The sequence below is a fragment of the Rhinichthys klamathensis genome, unplaced genomic scaffold, assembly GCF_029890125.1.
Source record: "Rhinichthys klamathensis goyatoka isolate OS25496 unplaced genomic scaffold, OSU_Roscu_1.1 h1tg000362l_1, whole genome shotgun sequence".
NCBI classification, from domain to species: Eukaryota; Metazoa; Chordata; class Actinopteri; order Cypriniformes; family Leuciscidae; genus Rhinichthys; species Rhinichthys klamathensis.
This window is the reverse complement of record NW_026606871.1, coordinates 995,156-1,011,777: the sequence shown is the minus strand read 5'-3', so window position 1 is coordinate 1,011,777 and position 16,622 is coordinate 995,156. Positions and strand designations below refer to the sequence as shown.

The 16,622-nt window shown below is 37.7% G+C and overlaps 1 protein-coding gene across 1 annotated transcript in view; it reads left to right on the top strand.

Moving 5' to 3' along the window:
• Window positions 1-16,622, top strand: part of LOC130069344 (A disintegrin and metalloproteinase with thrombospondin motifs 7) — a 100,072-nt gene that overhangs the window by 28,853 nt on the left and 54,597 nt on the right. The window contains 4 exon segments of the mRNA XM_056233168.1: window positions 6,547-6,690; window positions 10,600-10,744; window positions 14,459-14,551; window positions 14,658-14,803. Of these exon segments, the coding sequence (XP_056089143.1) occupies window positions 6,547-6,690; window positions 10,600-10,744; window positions 14,459-14,551; window positions 14,658-14,803 (528 nt within the window).

The window sequence follows — 16,622 nt, the reverse complement described above, 5'->3', positions numbered from 1 at the left end:
TATAAAGTCAGAATTTCGTGATATAGTCGTAATTGCGAGATATAAAGTCAGAATTTCGTGATATAAAGTCGCAATTGCGTGTTGTAAAGTCAGAATTGCGTGAAATAAAGTCGCAATTGCGTGTTGTAAAGTTAGAATTGCGTGAAATAAAGTCGCAATTGCGAGATATAAAGTCAGAATTGCGAGATATAAAGTCAGAATTGATTGATATAAAGTCGCAATTGCGTGTTATAAAGTCAGAATTACGTGACATAAAGTCAAAATAGCGTGTTGTAAAGTTAGAATTGCGTAATATAAAGTCGAAATTGCGTGTTGTAAAGTCAGAATTGTAAAATATAAACTATTCGGAGGGGAAAAAAGTTAGTCTTTTTTCCCCCTTAGAATTGGCCTGATAACTCGCAATTGCGAGTTTATATCTCACAATTCTGAGAAAAGATGTCAGAATTTCGAGATATAAACTCGCAATTATGTGTTATAAAGTCAGAATTGCGAAAAAGTCGCAATTCTGTCTTTTTTTCTCGCAATTGCGACTTTATTTCTCAGAATTGCGACTTTATTTCTCAGAATTCTGACTTCATATCTCGCAATTGTGAGATAAAAAGTCGCAATTTTTTTTTTTTTTTTGTGGCGGAAACAAGCTTCCATAACTGTAGTTCTAATGAGACATAAGAAAACTACAAATTTGACTTGCTTTACGCCAAGCGTTACAATAGTCATTACTTTGTTTTTCTTCGTTTCTGATGTCGCAATACATCATACTTTCATGAAATCATGCAACATACTCTACCTTGTCTGTGGACATAGTTCATTCCAAAGCCGGTGCTGGATAAACCGCGAGCATGCGTGCGACAGTCGGCTGTCGCGAGCGATAACAGTGACCATTTCTTACACAACGGCAAAAGTTCGAGCAAAGCCTGAAACCGTTCTGTCGTACAGACGAGCACTGAACACTACTGAGAGTCCCGGCCTCAGATGAGACAAGAGAGCGGTGGATTCATTTTATTATTTTTTTATATTGTAATAATTTCATATTTAATCTCCAAATGAATGAAGAAAAAACATAAAGACAGAAGCCTATATTTTAAATGTTTGTTTAATGGCTTTTTTATGAAAGAAGGCCAATATGAATACTGCTACTGACGTCTCTATATATAATTGACTTTTTCCCCTCAATTTTAATCATTGATTATAGCCATCAATTTTAACATTTATTGACCCATGTAACCTCGTAAACAGTGCTTTAAGATTTTCAGGTCGGTCTAACAGGTATATATACAGAAATATGCAGAAATTGAATAAGTTATCAAACACCTCACAGTCTTATGAAATAAACTGTTTTGTATTTTAATATATGTTCAAATGGAATTTATTATTGTGAATTTTCAGCATCATTACTCCAGTCTTCAGTGTCACACAATCCTTCAGAAATCATTCTAATATGCTGATTTGCTTAATTTCTGATTATTATCAACGTTGAAAACTTGGTTAAGATTTTGTGGAAACCGTGTTCAGAATTCTTTGATGAATAGAAAGCCTAAAAGAACAGCATTTATTTGAAATTAAAAGTCTTTACTGTCACTTTTTATCAGTTTAATGCATCCTTTCTGAATAAAAGTTAAAAAAACGGTAATGATGTAACAATCAAATCTCTTCTTATTGAGCCTGGTCAATGTATGGTCTATACTTCTTTATAATTACATGGTTTTACACATAACTATCATCTTTTTTGTAACTAATTCAAGTGTAACCATAACCAAATCCTGTTATTAAACCCTTCAGATTATAAATTATGCGCTAACTAGTTTTGATTTGTATTAATCGAAGTGCTACCTACAATATTGTCACACTATAGCAATGCTCTCAGATATTTTGCTATTGTACCTGCGTTTGTTTCCGTCGCTGGTAGAAGTTGCAGATGGTGATAATAGACAAGAAATGTATTTTGATAGTGTTTCTTTAGACATTTATAAATCATGCAGCCTGAACTACTGTAGGGAAACCACTCAGTAAACACACACACGCAATACACAAACTGACACCTGTTTCGAAACCAATACAGACTCCAGTCTCACTAACAATAGACAGTGTTGCATATGTAAATTGCTCATTTTGTGTGTCTCCGAAAGCCAAGGTGTCCTTGATGAAACATGCATTAGTTCTGTTGCTTTAATAGTCCAGTAACACACACTTTACTGCAGGCAGTGTAAGGACATCACACACTGAATATTCACTCGCAATATTCGCTCTTTTTTTGACATGAGAGACTCTTTCTGGTACCAATTACAGTTGCTGAATTTGAGCCAGCATCTCTCCAGATATATTTCAATCAGATCTGTTTGATTCATTGTGTAGAGTTCCCTTCAAGATAACATGAAATAGTTTTTAAGACGTCAGTGTTTGTTCCAGACCATTATGTAAATGAAGGCGGCCTGCAAATGACTTCTGAAGCCTAATGGATGTAGGTGCAGAAACGTAGATTTGTTTTGTTGTTTTCTCTTAAGAACGTGCTATTAAATGGCATATTAGAGACTTGTGGTTCGACTTAGAGTTTATTTGATCTCGTGCCATTTGTTCTGCGCGCATGCCTTTTGAAAATGTTTGTGGTCACACCACATAGAAATATAAACAATGATTTCATGATAAACGGTCAAGCACAGCGGGACTCAGCAAGAGTCTCTAACTGTGTTTCTAGACTGCTATTGCTGAGACAGCAGTCTTTGTAATATATGGGAAAATGTGAATTTCCCCAATGTACAGTTTAAGAAATGCTCAAAACAAGCTTTAGCAACAGCATCTGTAACATGTTGTGAAATATAACAGAGAATTATTTTGCCTCGCCCGGCCCCTCCATTTGTTTGAATAGGTGGATAATGCACTTATAATGCAAGTCTATGGGGCAAGTCGGTGTATAAACCAGAGATGTGAAGCTCATGTTTTTATTTTGCTAAGCATTTGGCCAAAAGTGATGTCCGGAGGGGGTATTTGATTATAATGACCCTACAAGTTCGATTAAACCATAACAAAAATATCAAAAAAACTTTCAATATGAGGGAAGAACAAAACTCTAAGCTTGGCATAGAAACAAAAAAAAAAAGCTCACAGGAACATCGACTACAGCATAAACAGTTTTAATATTTCGTTAGATCTCTCTTACTTTTGCATGTGTTCATAATTTTCTTTGTATGCCAGCCTGGCCAAATATTATAACACAATTTGGCATGTTTTATTGCATTATTATCACAAATAAAACAGCTAATTTCTGATATGTATAATTTTAGGTAGGTATTAGATTGTCTGTAAGTGACACATTGTGGTAGTTTTATTCTATGAGTAGTAGTCTTTTATTGTATTTTTTTATTTTATTTAATTTTTTTTAGAAAAGCCTTTCTAGGGACCTGATATGCAAATTAGCTCTTGCTATACTCTCTATGTGCAATACATATTTTCCAGTTTTGACTGGGATCATGTTTTTTGTACTGTCCCTATACAAATTAGATAGATAGATAGATAGATAGATAGATAGATAGACAGACAGACAGACAGACAGACAGACAGACAGACAGACAGACAGACAGACAGACAGACAGACAGACAGACAGACAGACAGACAGATAGATAGATAGATAGATAGATAGATAGATAGATAGATAGATAGATAGATAGATAGATAGATAGATAGACAGACATATAGATAGACAGACAGACAGACAGACAGACAGATAGATAGATAGATAGACAGACAGACAGACAGACAGACAGACAGACAGACAGACAGATAGACAGACAGACAGACAGATATATAGATAGACAGACAGACAGACAGACAGACAGACAGATAGACAGACAGACAGATATATAGATAGCGTACAGATTTTTTTTTTTTTTAGAAAAGCCTTTCTAGGGACCTGAGATGCAAATTAGCTCTTGCTATACTTGCTATACGTGCAATACATATTTTCCAGTTTTGACTGGGATCATGTTTTTTGTACTGTCCCTATACAAATTAGATAGATAGATAGATAGATAGACAGATAGATAGATAGATAGATAGATAGATAGATAGATAGATAGATAGATAGATAGATAGATAGATAGATAGATAGATAGATAGATAGACAGACAGACAGACAGACAGACAGACAGACAGACATATAGATAGATAGATAGACAGACAGACAGACAGACATATAGATAGATAGATAGACAGACAGACAGATAGACAGTAGGGGTGACCCCGAATAGTCGAAGATTCGATGCTTCGATAGGAGGAGCCTGATTCGACTACCAATCTCACGGTCGAATCTTCGCAGATGTGTTATTAAACGAGGATTATGTCATTTTGGCTATATGAGTGTGCTCAATGTCTGATTTCACATAGAACTACTGGTTTTCTGTCAATATGTTAATATACAGCCTATTATGATAATGCTGTCGATAAAAATGTGCAAAGAAAGAAGCTTTTAATAAATATTTTAACGTGCGCGCAGGGTGAATAAATCCAAACACCCCGTGACAGATTTAAGTTTCACTTTCGATCCGTGACCGACAGAGGAGCGTCTTGTCGGCAGGGATTTAAATCTTTAAAAATGTCTGGGATAAGACAATCTAAAGATGCACACCATCAGAAAGGATATTCTCCAAGGCTGGATTCAGCATCAGGAAAGCACTTCTGCCGGCCAACGTTAACAGGCTGGTTTTCCTCGGGACGTTCTAAAACGCTTAACGTGAAAAAAGCTTTTAAAACGCTTAAATGGCACTTTTACGTGCTTAATGTATGTACACAGTAGGCTACACACCTTAAGAAACCATTCTATGTGCAGATAAGCAGATGAACCCAGAATATGAACGCAACGCGTTTCTCCTATTGAAAGTCACGTAAAGCTTTTTCTTTAACGGTTTTCTATGGGAGGAAAATGCTTAACGTAGCCTAAGTTATAATAAAACGCGTTGCGTTCATATTCTGGGCTCATCTGCTTTTCTGTAGGCTATATAGTATGCTTTATTAATATAAGGTGTGTACAGAATTTGATCTTTTAATATAACAGTTTTAGGACAAAGCCGTTAAGCGTTTTTCACGTTAAGCGTTTTAGAATATATTTTATCCGCGCACACAATTTGAAAAGACTCAAACGGACACAGGCCGAGTGAAAGACTGGATTTAGTTTTTTCGATCAGGTATGAATAAGTGATTTCAAAACATTTCAGCCGGTTCTAATTAGATTTTTGGATACTGTGAACACGTTTAGCTAAAAAGACTGCCGCTCCAGTTTAGCGTTTATTGTTGTTTCTGCAGTTAAAAAGACAAAGTTGACCATCCTGGCCATACTTTCGTTATTTTAATAATTTCTTTATTTTTATTTTATTAATTGATCACTCAGGGTGATCTAATTTAACTATTTGTGACTTGTGTTTTGAATTTTGTTCCCCTGCACTTTAGGCATTTTGCACACATTTGTTCTGCTTCTTGTGATTTGATTCTGACTTATTTCGTTTTGTATTTTTATTTATTATAAAAGTATATTATGTTCTTAATTGTTGATTATTTTTCAGTGCATCGATGTTGCGCTGTAGGCCTACATAGAGCATGCTCGTACAGGCAATTCAGCCGATTTAATTTGATTTGCATGTGAAATGCAAATCCTATCTGCAGTGTGGCCTTTCTGCAGTTATTTATGTTATTTCTTAGTTTTATTGATCCAAAATGTTTTTATACATTTTCTTCTTTATCTTTGTGTGATGTTCTGTACATCGCGGCTTTAAAATGTTAAAGCCCCGCCCCCGCCCACACATGATTCGACTATTAGTCGACTATAGGCAGGACCTGACGAATCTGATTCGACTATGAAAATCCTTAGTCGGGGACACCCCTAATAGACAGACAGACAGACAGACAGACAGTTAGATAGATAGACAGACAGACAGACATATAGATAGACAGACAGACAAACATATAGATAGACAGACAGACAGACAGATAGATAGATAGACAGACAGACAGACAGACAGACAGACAGACAGATAGACAGACAGACAGACAGACAGACAGACAGACAGTTAGATAGATAGATAGACAGACAGACAGACAGACATATAGATAGACAGACAGACAAACATATAGATAGACAGACAGACAGACAGACAGACAGACAGATAGATAGATAGACAGACAGACAGACAGATAGACAGACAGATAGACAGACAGACAGACAGACAGTTAGATAGATAGACAGACAGACAGACATATAGATAGACAGACAGACAAACATATAGATAGACAGACAGACAGACAGACAGATAGATAGACAGACAGACAGACAGACAGACAGACAGACAGACAGACAGACAGACAGACAGACAGACAGATAGATAGACAGACAGACAGACAGATAGACAGACAGACAGACAGACAGTTAGATAGACAGACAGACAGACAGACATATAGACAGACAGACAGACAGACAGACAGTGAGCCAATGTGAAATAGGTCCTAAAGCCAGTCTATCTGTTCTCTCGCCTCTCACTGTCCGATCTGCTCTTACGCCACAGCTTTGGGATTCAGCATGATGGGAACGGCAATGACTGCGAGCCCATCGGGAAAAGGCCTTTCGTCATGTCTCCACAGCTCCTGTACGGCACCTCTCCACCAAACTGGTCCCGCTGCAGTCGTCAGTACATCACACGCTTCCTCGAGTAAGTTAACAACGATGTCTTTCTCTGCCTTTTTTTAATTGTCACTTTTTATTTGCCTTTTTGTCATTCATAGGCATAGTAGATAGATAGTAGTAGACATTCATGGAAAACTTGGAATAACAGGGATTTTTTTTAAATTGGAATTTCCAAGCCTGAAAAAAGTCATGGAAATTAAAAAAAACTGCTAAGTTATGGATTTATTTGGAAGTTCTACAGTCAATATGTATTTCTAGTTATTTGTTATTATTTTGATGATTATAATGGTTTACAGCTTATGAAAACCTTTTCACAATATTCTAATTTTGAATTTGGGTTTTCATAAGCTGTAAGCCATAATCATCAACATTATAACAAATAAAAGCTTGAAATATCTCACTTTGCATGTAATGAGTCTATATAATATATTAGTTTCACCTTTTAAGTTGAATTACTGAAAAAAAAGAGCTTTTGCACGAAATTCTAATTTTTCCAGTTTTCACCAGAAAAATATTGTAAAAAATATTAACATGTTAACATAAAAACATGTTAATTGGTTTACTTTGTTACCTTACCATATATGGGGAAAACCTGTAAATGGTTTAACATCACATTATATGTAATTTTACTGTCAAATTCTGTCAAATTTATGGTATTTGAAAGTATAAACTATGAATTACCATTTAATTTACTGTAAAAACACAGTAAAATTCCCTGCATTACACATCACATATGATTGCATGTCTTATAAAAAAAATTTGTGTAATGTACATTAGTGTGTTTTTAGTTATTGTTTATTGCTCTTTTAGTGTCATGTGAGTGTTTTGTCTTAGTGCAACATCTATATATGAGTATCGACTGTGTTTCATGAACAGGTCACTTACGAACACAATGTATTATTGTGGTGGTTTTCGGTACATTTTAAAAATGGATTTGTTAGTTAAAGTAGGTATATTAACATTACATCACTTAATGAAATATATGGTTATAAGTTCCAAAATATACAGGCATCTTGTAAAAAATAGAAACATTGTCACAGTATTTTTTTATTATTATTATTGAAAGTTGTAAAAACCCAGTAGAGAAGAAGGGACATGAAAGCATTCCTCCAAGTTGTGGAATGAATAACTATTGCATAAAATGGACTGATGGCTACTTCTGTGACTGTCTGATGGCACAAATTGGAGTAATCGTTGTACCCTTTGATTTTACACTCAAGGAAAGTAAATGGAGTTCATTGGAACGGCTTTATCAGTCTTTTACCCTCTCTCTCAACAAGCTGGCTCTGTCCTTCTTGACCTTTGCATGTGTGTGTTGCCAAAGGCAATGTGAATGGCTGAGATTTCCCAAGAAGAAGGAGCCCGGCTGTGTTGATTCTTCTGTCTTAGTTACACTAGTTGTGTTGCCTGCCAGATGGAGCACATTAGACAAGGCTTGCCTACTGCAGCTTGGCCTGAAATGAGGGGAAATGTTTAACACAACTGCCAGTGCCCAAACACAGGATATGTTACAATATCTCTAGGCCAAGCGGATACATCAGGAAATGAGAAATGAGTTTATCTTAATGGCTTTAATTTTTGATTGCTCAGGCCTACCCCTGTACCATTAGTCTATCTGTGTGTTACACTCTTGTGCAGACGAGAGCCGTTAGATCATTGTTTGGATATCTACAGTGGCTGAAAAGACTGAATGCACATTGAAGAAGCTTTTATTTCATCTTACTAAGACATATTATTGCCAGATATAGAATAACAACTGATGTTTAAATGCGATTATGTACCTTAATTAGTCTGCTATACTCTTATTATAAAGATCTCATTGATTTACATTGCAAGCTATCATGATTTCTGGACATATACTGTAAATAACAATAACAACTGTCTCAGTTTGTTTTTTCCTCCTTGAGTGTGAGCTCCATATTCTCAATATTTCATACGCGACTGAAATTTCCCATGATATCATTTCCCGTGTTAGATTCAGTAAATTCTTCCTCTTGTCGTTCCAGTTCAAATCCTACTTCTGTTAGTCTCTTTTCTGTTAATGTCTTTTGTGTGTGTATTGGAAAGCCCTGTAAACGATATTGACTTGTAGATGTAATATTACACACTTATGCTGGTTGTTTTTTTTAAATAGGGACTGTGTTACAGAGAATTTGAGGGAAGGACCATGTGGTTTGGGAGGCTTATAGACAGATGGCATGTGTCCCGAAGGAACCTCTCCTTGTTGTCTGAACAGTTCAGTCTTTACTCAATTGTGTGCTTATAAAAGGATATTGGCAGCACCATGTATCCAATTACCCAATGTGTCAGTTCTAGCTGTTGTGTGTGTTTTCTCCTGTATTATTTGAGTTTTAGTACAAAAAACTGAATTAAAGGATGACACACTGTCCGCTTTGACTCGAAGAGTTTTGTTTTTGTAAAAACTAAATATTGTACCACTATAGCCATTTTTTATGTCTGGAAGGTTTTCTATATAGTTGAGCTGGTTTTTCTTGTACATTGTAGAATAGCATCTGGAAAAAATTAAACTAAAGTGAGATTTAGTATCAACAATGGGAATATTTTTTGGTGAGCATTTTCAGCAATCTCCACTGCAAGTTTTGAGGGCTTATGTAATATTTTCAGATTGCTCTCATTCACTGCGAGTGCATTTTCTGTCATCTTTGCAGGACTGTGATATGAAGAGTGTGCAAAGAAACATATTTTATCAACTGTGTGAAATTGAATAGTAGCCTGGTTAAAACCAGACCATTCTCAGTTGTAACTGAGTTATGGTCTGGCAAAGCGTAGACAAATCATTTCCAGAGGAGCGTCACCAACGGACGTCGCGGATAGACCTAAACCCAATCAGAGCGATGAAGGAGATGACGTATGCAGAGCGGCGGAGAAACATCTCCGAGTGTTGTTCTTTGCTCGGTTTTTAACAAAAAGGAAACGTTCAAATCACTTAAAACAGACGCGATAGCTGATTCGAACGAGTGATGTTCGACGGCGGCATCCATCTTTGTAATGTAGGCTACAAAATCTGCTTCAAAATCCCAGCGCTGTCGTCATCGTGTAAAGCCCGCCCCAACGTTTCTGATTGGTGCCGCGATTTCGGCGGATTGGAAATGAGTTTGAATGAGCTCTTTGCCAGACTAACTTTCAGAGCAAATCTAAATTTGCCGGAAGTTGTCTGGGTTTTCCCAGGCTAATTGAATAGCACATAACAGGCACAATACCAGTATAAACATGAACATCTATGGGTTCAATATGCGTCACATGACTAAACTTACATCATTGTTTTCAATACCTCTGTTTCAATACCAACAGTTTTCAAATGTATTTGGAGAGCGTTTTCAAAAAGCTTAATTTTCGGTGCTAAAAACACCGTCTCAGTGTGGACACAAGGCCAAAACAGAGAGAAAAAGATGTGTTTTCAAACACAAATGCATTAGTGTGGACAAGTCAAGTCACCTTATATAGCGCTTTTTACAATACAGATTGTCTCAAAGCAGCTTTACAGAGATAACAGGAAAATAATGCGACAAAGTTTGTTTCTAGAGAAAAAATAGTGTCACAGTCCAGCTTAAGTAAGTTCAGTGATGGTTCATGTTTGGTGTAAAAAAGTTATAAATTTAGTTGATTTATATATATAGCCGCTCTGGAGAAAACAGTGATGTCATCGTCCAGCTCAGTTCAGTTCTCATATAACGGTGTCAATGCAGACAGATCAATAATATTGTTGAATATTAAATGTCCGCAACTAAGCAAGCCAAAAGCCAAAGGCGACAAGGCCTCAAAAAAGCCTTTTCTGAGTTATCTCAACTTCTGGGGGGTTTTTTAGATCGAAGCGGCTGTTCAGTAAAGATAATGTAACATTGGAACCTATGAAAGTAGGCTACTGACGTGAGAATGGGTCTCCTGAGGTGTGTTTGTGTGTTGTTCTCCACAGTCGAGGCTGGGGCTGGTGTCTGGATGATCCTCCCGTCAGAAACGAGCTGTCGAAGCGTTCATCTCCCGCTGGTGTCCTGTACAGCGCCGCTCACCAGTGCAAGCTCCAGTACGGGTCAAACTCACTGCTCTGTGACGACGTAGACGTAAGATCCTCCCCTTAAACCCACGAATACCTCCCATTCCCCCTGCAGACAGCTTTCTGATGCCAAACTACTTGAGGAAAATGGGTCAGAGGTGTAGACAAGTGCAAACAGAGGTCTTAAAGGATCTGTTTATGAAGTGCGGATGGAGCGAGACGTTTTCTACTGGGAACAGTAAAAAAAGTAGGCTATAATGTAAACCTAATAAAAATATATTAGCTCTTCTTCTTAAAGGATTAGTTCACTTTTAAAAAAACTTTTGCTGATAATTTACTCACCCCCATGTCATCCAAGATGTCCATGTCTTTCTTTCTTCAGTCGAAAAGAAATTAATGTTTTTGATGAAAACATTCCAGGATTTTTCTCCATATAATGCACTTTGCTGGGCACCAAACGGTTCAAGGTCCAAATGACCGTTTAAGTGCAGCTTTAAACGAGACCAGACGATGAATAAGGGTCTTATCTAGAGAAACGATCGGTCATTTCAAAAATAAATAAAAAAGTTAAAGTTTTATAGGCACAAATGCTCACCCTGTGAACTCTCCTGTTCGAACTCGTTCATCAAAATGAACAAATCTTTTTTCGAGTCAATGACTCGAATAAGATTCGTTCATTTTGATGAACGAGTCAATGACTCGAAAAAAGATTCGTTCATTTTGATGAACGAGTTCGAACAGGAGAGTTCGCAAGGCGAGCATTTGTGCCTATAAAACTTTAACTTTTTTATTTATTTTTGAAATGACCGATCGTTTCTCTAGATAAGACCCTTATTAATCGTCTGGTATCGTTTAAAGCCCTTTGGAGCTGCACTGAAACGGTCATTTGGACCTTGAACCGTTTGGCTACCATTGAAGTCCATTATATGGAGAAAAATCCTGGAATGTTTTCATCAAAAACATTAATTTCTTTTCGACTGAAGAAAGAAAGATCTTGGATGACATGGGGGTGAGTAAATTATCAGCAAAAGTTTTTTAAAAAGTGAACTACTCCTTTAAGGCCCGTTCGTTCTTCGCTTAGGGGTACAAAGAGATTAGAAATACATGACCAGCGGTTTACTGTTAGCGAACGTCCCGACACTGATGAGAGAGATGTTAAGATGAATATGTAAATATGTGCTAACAAAATAAACACAACAAAAATGTCAGCGGTGAGAAAACAGCAGTTTAGAAAGCATCTGATCATAGCGATATGAATGCAATTCAGCACTCCTGTAAAGTCACGTTTATTTATCTAAATCCCTTTATAGAATAGATTGTTTAAAAGCAAGCAGCTTTACAGTAATCACACATGAAAAAACTGTCACGTCTGTCCAGTGTGTTCATGTTTTTACTCGCGTCTGACCTCGACGAACTGAACAGAAGAAATGAACCGGAGAAAATTTACATGTTAAAGAAGGCGGAGCCTCAGAGACACACCCACCTATTACATCATCACCACGGACCAATGGGAGTTCAGAGGCGTTTACCAGCCGGTTTAGTTCTAAATAACTTTTCTGGAAAGTTCGCTTTGGCAAGCTGTTTCGAACTACTAAATGAACTTTGTTTTGGCCTGAATTTGTTTGAAATGACGTCACACCAAATTAATTCTTTAATTTCGCTTGAAACTGTGAAGCCAGAGTTCAGGTCGCGTAGTTCCTGTGCATGAGTTTCTTTCGTCCATGTAACAGAAAAGACACACAACAAATGTCTTTTCAACAAAGACGTCTGTTGGGATGCTGTTCTGAATTTGATCTCATTAGGAAACTTTCTGGCTTCTTAAATGTTCTCACTGTTATATTGTGAAGGACCTATATTAGTTCAAGTGTCTGGAAGGGCATAGACCACACACACACTTTTCCATCACAGAGGAAGTCTCCGTTACTTACATCAGTACCATCTGATTCCCAGCTGTTTTAGTGGGAAACAAAAGCACATCATTCGTATAGCAGGGCTTATGTTCCAACGAGAAGAACTACTTTGTAAACTGTTTAACATAAAGAGCTCTTTACCTTGAATATTTCTCACCTAGAACAATACGGGGGAAAACAGCATATCTTGTTTGAATGGCATCCTGCAGAATTAAAACAGGGAAAAGGGCATCAGATTGCAGGGTTGTATGTCGGTCATGTATGTCAAGTCGCATCAGTGATGTTTTCTGCTTTCTGCTGTTGACAGATACTAGCCATCGTTCCAATTACTGTCCAAATGTCACAGACACTGCGGAGGAGTTGCCACTCGCTCCTTCGGACACAGATAAAGCCAGACTTCAGCTTCCTTATCAGGGCTGTTACAGTTCAAGCAATGAAACAGAGGAAATTGCAGAGGTTTAGAAATGCAATTAATGTTTGTGTTTGGTACACAAGATTTGCCATTTCGTAAAAGTTTTGAGAACATTAATGCTCTTATAGATATTTAACGTTAACGCCGGACAGAAGGGGGAGTCACACCACCATATGGAAAGAAGCGTAAATGGGTGAAGCATAGTTTACTGTAAAGCTACGTCTTAGTGTTGCTTATCTTGGCGAAAGCCGAGTACAAATCAGCATGAAGTTTTGACATCTACTCTCGTGTAATGGAAATCATTTTTTACAGCACACAAATCCACAATCTCAGATTTACTGTATGCCCAGAGGAAAAAAAAAAGAACATAAAAAAGTAGCGGTTTGTATTTAAATAGGAAAATTGTTAAGGGTCTATGATTGGATCATTATTGCAGTGATTATTATGTTTCTATCATGTTATATGTTTGGCAATAGTTCTTCTAACCCTAATTGGTGGAGTGTGGTCAATTAAAAAAATGTACACATTGGTCAATAGTGGTCAAAAATGTCATTAAATGTGTCAAGAGTGTCATAAAAATGTTAAGCTTGGGAGCACAGACTTAAGTGTGGTCTTGTTTTAAAGATGACCCGTGACAGATTATTGTTGAAGTAAAAAAAAAAAGTTTAAAAAGTAAAACAAAAAAAGTTATAGATGTTTAAGTTTATGAAAATTATTTATAAACAATATTTTATTTAAAATATATATTTTATGAAACATGTTGAACTCTAAAACTGCTAGACAATCAAAGCCATACATTTAAACAAGTCGTGTTCCAAATTTGAGGTTGATATCTCAAGAAATTAGCTTTTAGTAAGATTTTGTTTGTGTGCAGTACCAAATTTTCCCCATTAGATGTCGGTAAGGTTATTTTCTTCAAAAAAACATGTAGGAAGACACATCACGGCCATATTCCAGGATGATAATGTCAAGATTCATCAGGCTCGAACTGTGAAAGAATGGTTGTGAGGAGCATGAAGAGTCATGAATCGGCTCCTTAAACTCATTGAACGTCTTTGGGATGTTCTATGCTAAAGTTATTAGCATATGCCATGTGGTTGATGTCCAGTGTTGCTAGCGGAGCAGAAATACATGATCATGTTTCTCTTGGTCCCCTTTTCTTTCTTTTTTTTAAAATGGCGGGTGCTGGTGTTCCGCGTGCGTTCGGCCAATCAGCGAACACTAACGTCACGGATAGTTCCTATAGCGCTGGTTTAGACCGACTCTGAAGTAGGAGTTAAATTAGTTCCTCCAAAAGGAGTTCCTAGAGCTAAAATAGTTCCTGCGGTGCGAACACGCCGACACCCGGGGTACTTCCGCCGATAGTTCTAGGAACTGTGAAAAGGTTCCTCCGGTGCGAAAGCCCCTATAATCTAAAATTGTAAATGATCGAAACCCTTGAAATGACTGCCCCCTTCAGAACATGTGCAGCACCCTGTGGTGTACAGTGGGCTCGACCTGCCACTCCAGGCTGGACGGTGCCGTGGATGGGACCAAGTGTGGAGAGGACAAGGCAAGCCGGGATTTTAATTTCCCTGCATGCCGTTCACCTGCTAGTTCTCCTTCCCAGTTCCTTGTACTCTGACTAACTGAAGATCTTGGATGTTTGTTTTTGGCAGTGGTGTTTTGACGGTGAGTGTGTGGTGATGGGCTCCCAGCCTGAAAGCGTGAATGGAGGCTGGGATTCATGGAGCGACTGGTCCGAGTGCACCAGGACCTGCGGCGCGGGCGTTCAAAATGCCCAGAGGGACTGTGTCAACCCAGTGTGAGTTTCCTGGTTTCCTCTGTTTCCAGTTTCAGAAGAAGAAAAAAACGCACACACACACACACACACACACACACTAACCCGACCCCTAAACCTACCCATAACAAACACACACACACACACACACACACAAACACACACACCCACACACGCTAACCCAACCCTTAAACCTACCCATAACAAACACACACACACACACACACACACCCACACACGCTAACCCGACCCTTAAACCTGCCCATCACACACACACACACACACACACACACTAACCCGACCCCTAAACCTACCCATCACAAACACACACACACACACTAACCCGACACTTAAACCTGCCCATCACAAACACACACACACACACACTAACCCGACCCCTAAACCTACCCATAACAAACACACACACACACACACACACACACACACAAACACACACACACACCCACACACACAGCTGTGTTTTTGTGATATATGAGGACATTCCATAGGCGTAATGACTTTTATACTGGACAAACTGTATATTCTATCCCCCTACACTGCCCCTATCCCTAAACCTACCCATCACAGGAGACATGCTGCATTTTTACATTTTTAATAAAACACTGCTTAGTGTGTTTTTAAAGCCATTTGAAATATGAGGACTCAGGAAATGTCCTCATTTTTCCGAGTGTCCTCATATTGAAGGTGTGTTATCATAAAAATGTCCTCAGTTGTCATGAAAACAAGAGCACGCTAACCCGACCCTTAAACCTACCCATAACAAACACACACACACACACACACACCCACACACGCTAACCCGACCCTTAAACCTGCCCATCACAAACACACACAAACACACACACACACACACACACACCCGACCCCTAAACCTGCCCATCACAAACACACACACACACACATACACACACACACACACACACACACACACACACTAACTAGACCCCTAAACCTGCCCATCACAAACACACACACAAACACACACACCCGACCCCTAAACCTGCCCATCACAAACACACACACACACACTAACCCGACACCTAAACCTGCCCATCATAAACAGTGAGTTTCCTGGTTCCTCTGTTTCCAGTTTCAGAAAAAATTACAAATAATTATGACACACACACTCACACACACACACACGCTCGCGCGTGCGAACTGGAGTATCTATTTTTATCATCAATTGTATGGGAAAAGGCTTGCATGTTTATGGTCGACAGGGAAATGATTGCACTTATCCAGCACGTCAGCAGAATGCTTGAGTGTGTGTTTATTTTGTAGACATCAATTTTGTAAGCCTTTATATATAATACATTATAAACGTATTTCAATGCATTAGTTATGCCTTGGGTAACACTTTTCTTTACATGTAGTTACAATAGTAATAACTTTAAATTACAAATAATTATATGCAACCAACCCTAAACCACACCATTATCCTAACACCAACCCTGTACTGAGTACATGTAGTTGATTACTATTATAAATGTATAATTATATTGTAACAAGGACACCATAAAAAAAAGGTTACAGTTAAATTATACATTTAAGTACTGAGTAATAATCAACTACTATAGGGTTAGGATTAGGTTTAGTTGCATGTATTTATGCATAATTTATAGTTATTACTAACTACACGTAACGTGTAACAAGGACACTCAAATAAAGGGTTACCAAATAAACTTTATTTTAAGGTATCTTTGTTACTGTAATTATACATTTAAGAACTGAGTAATATTAATTAACTACATGTACTGTACTTAATGTAGGGTTAGGTTTTGAGTTTAGTTTGGTTTAGTTGCATGTAATTATGCACAATTAT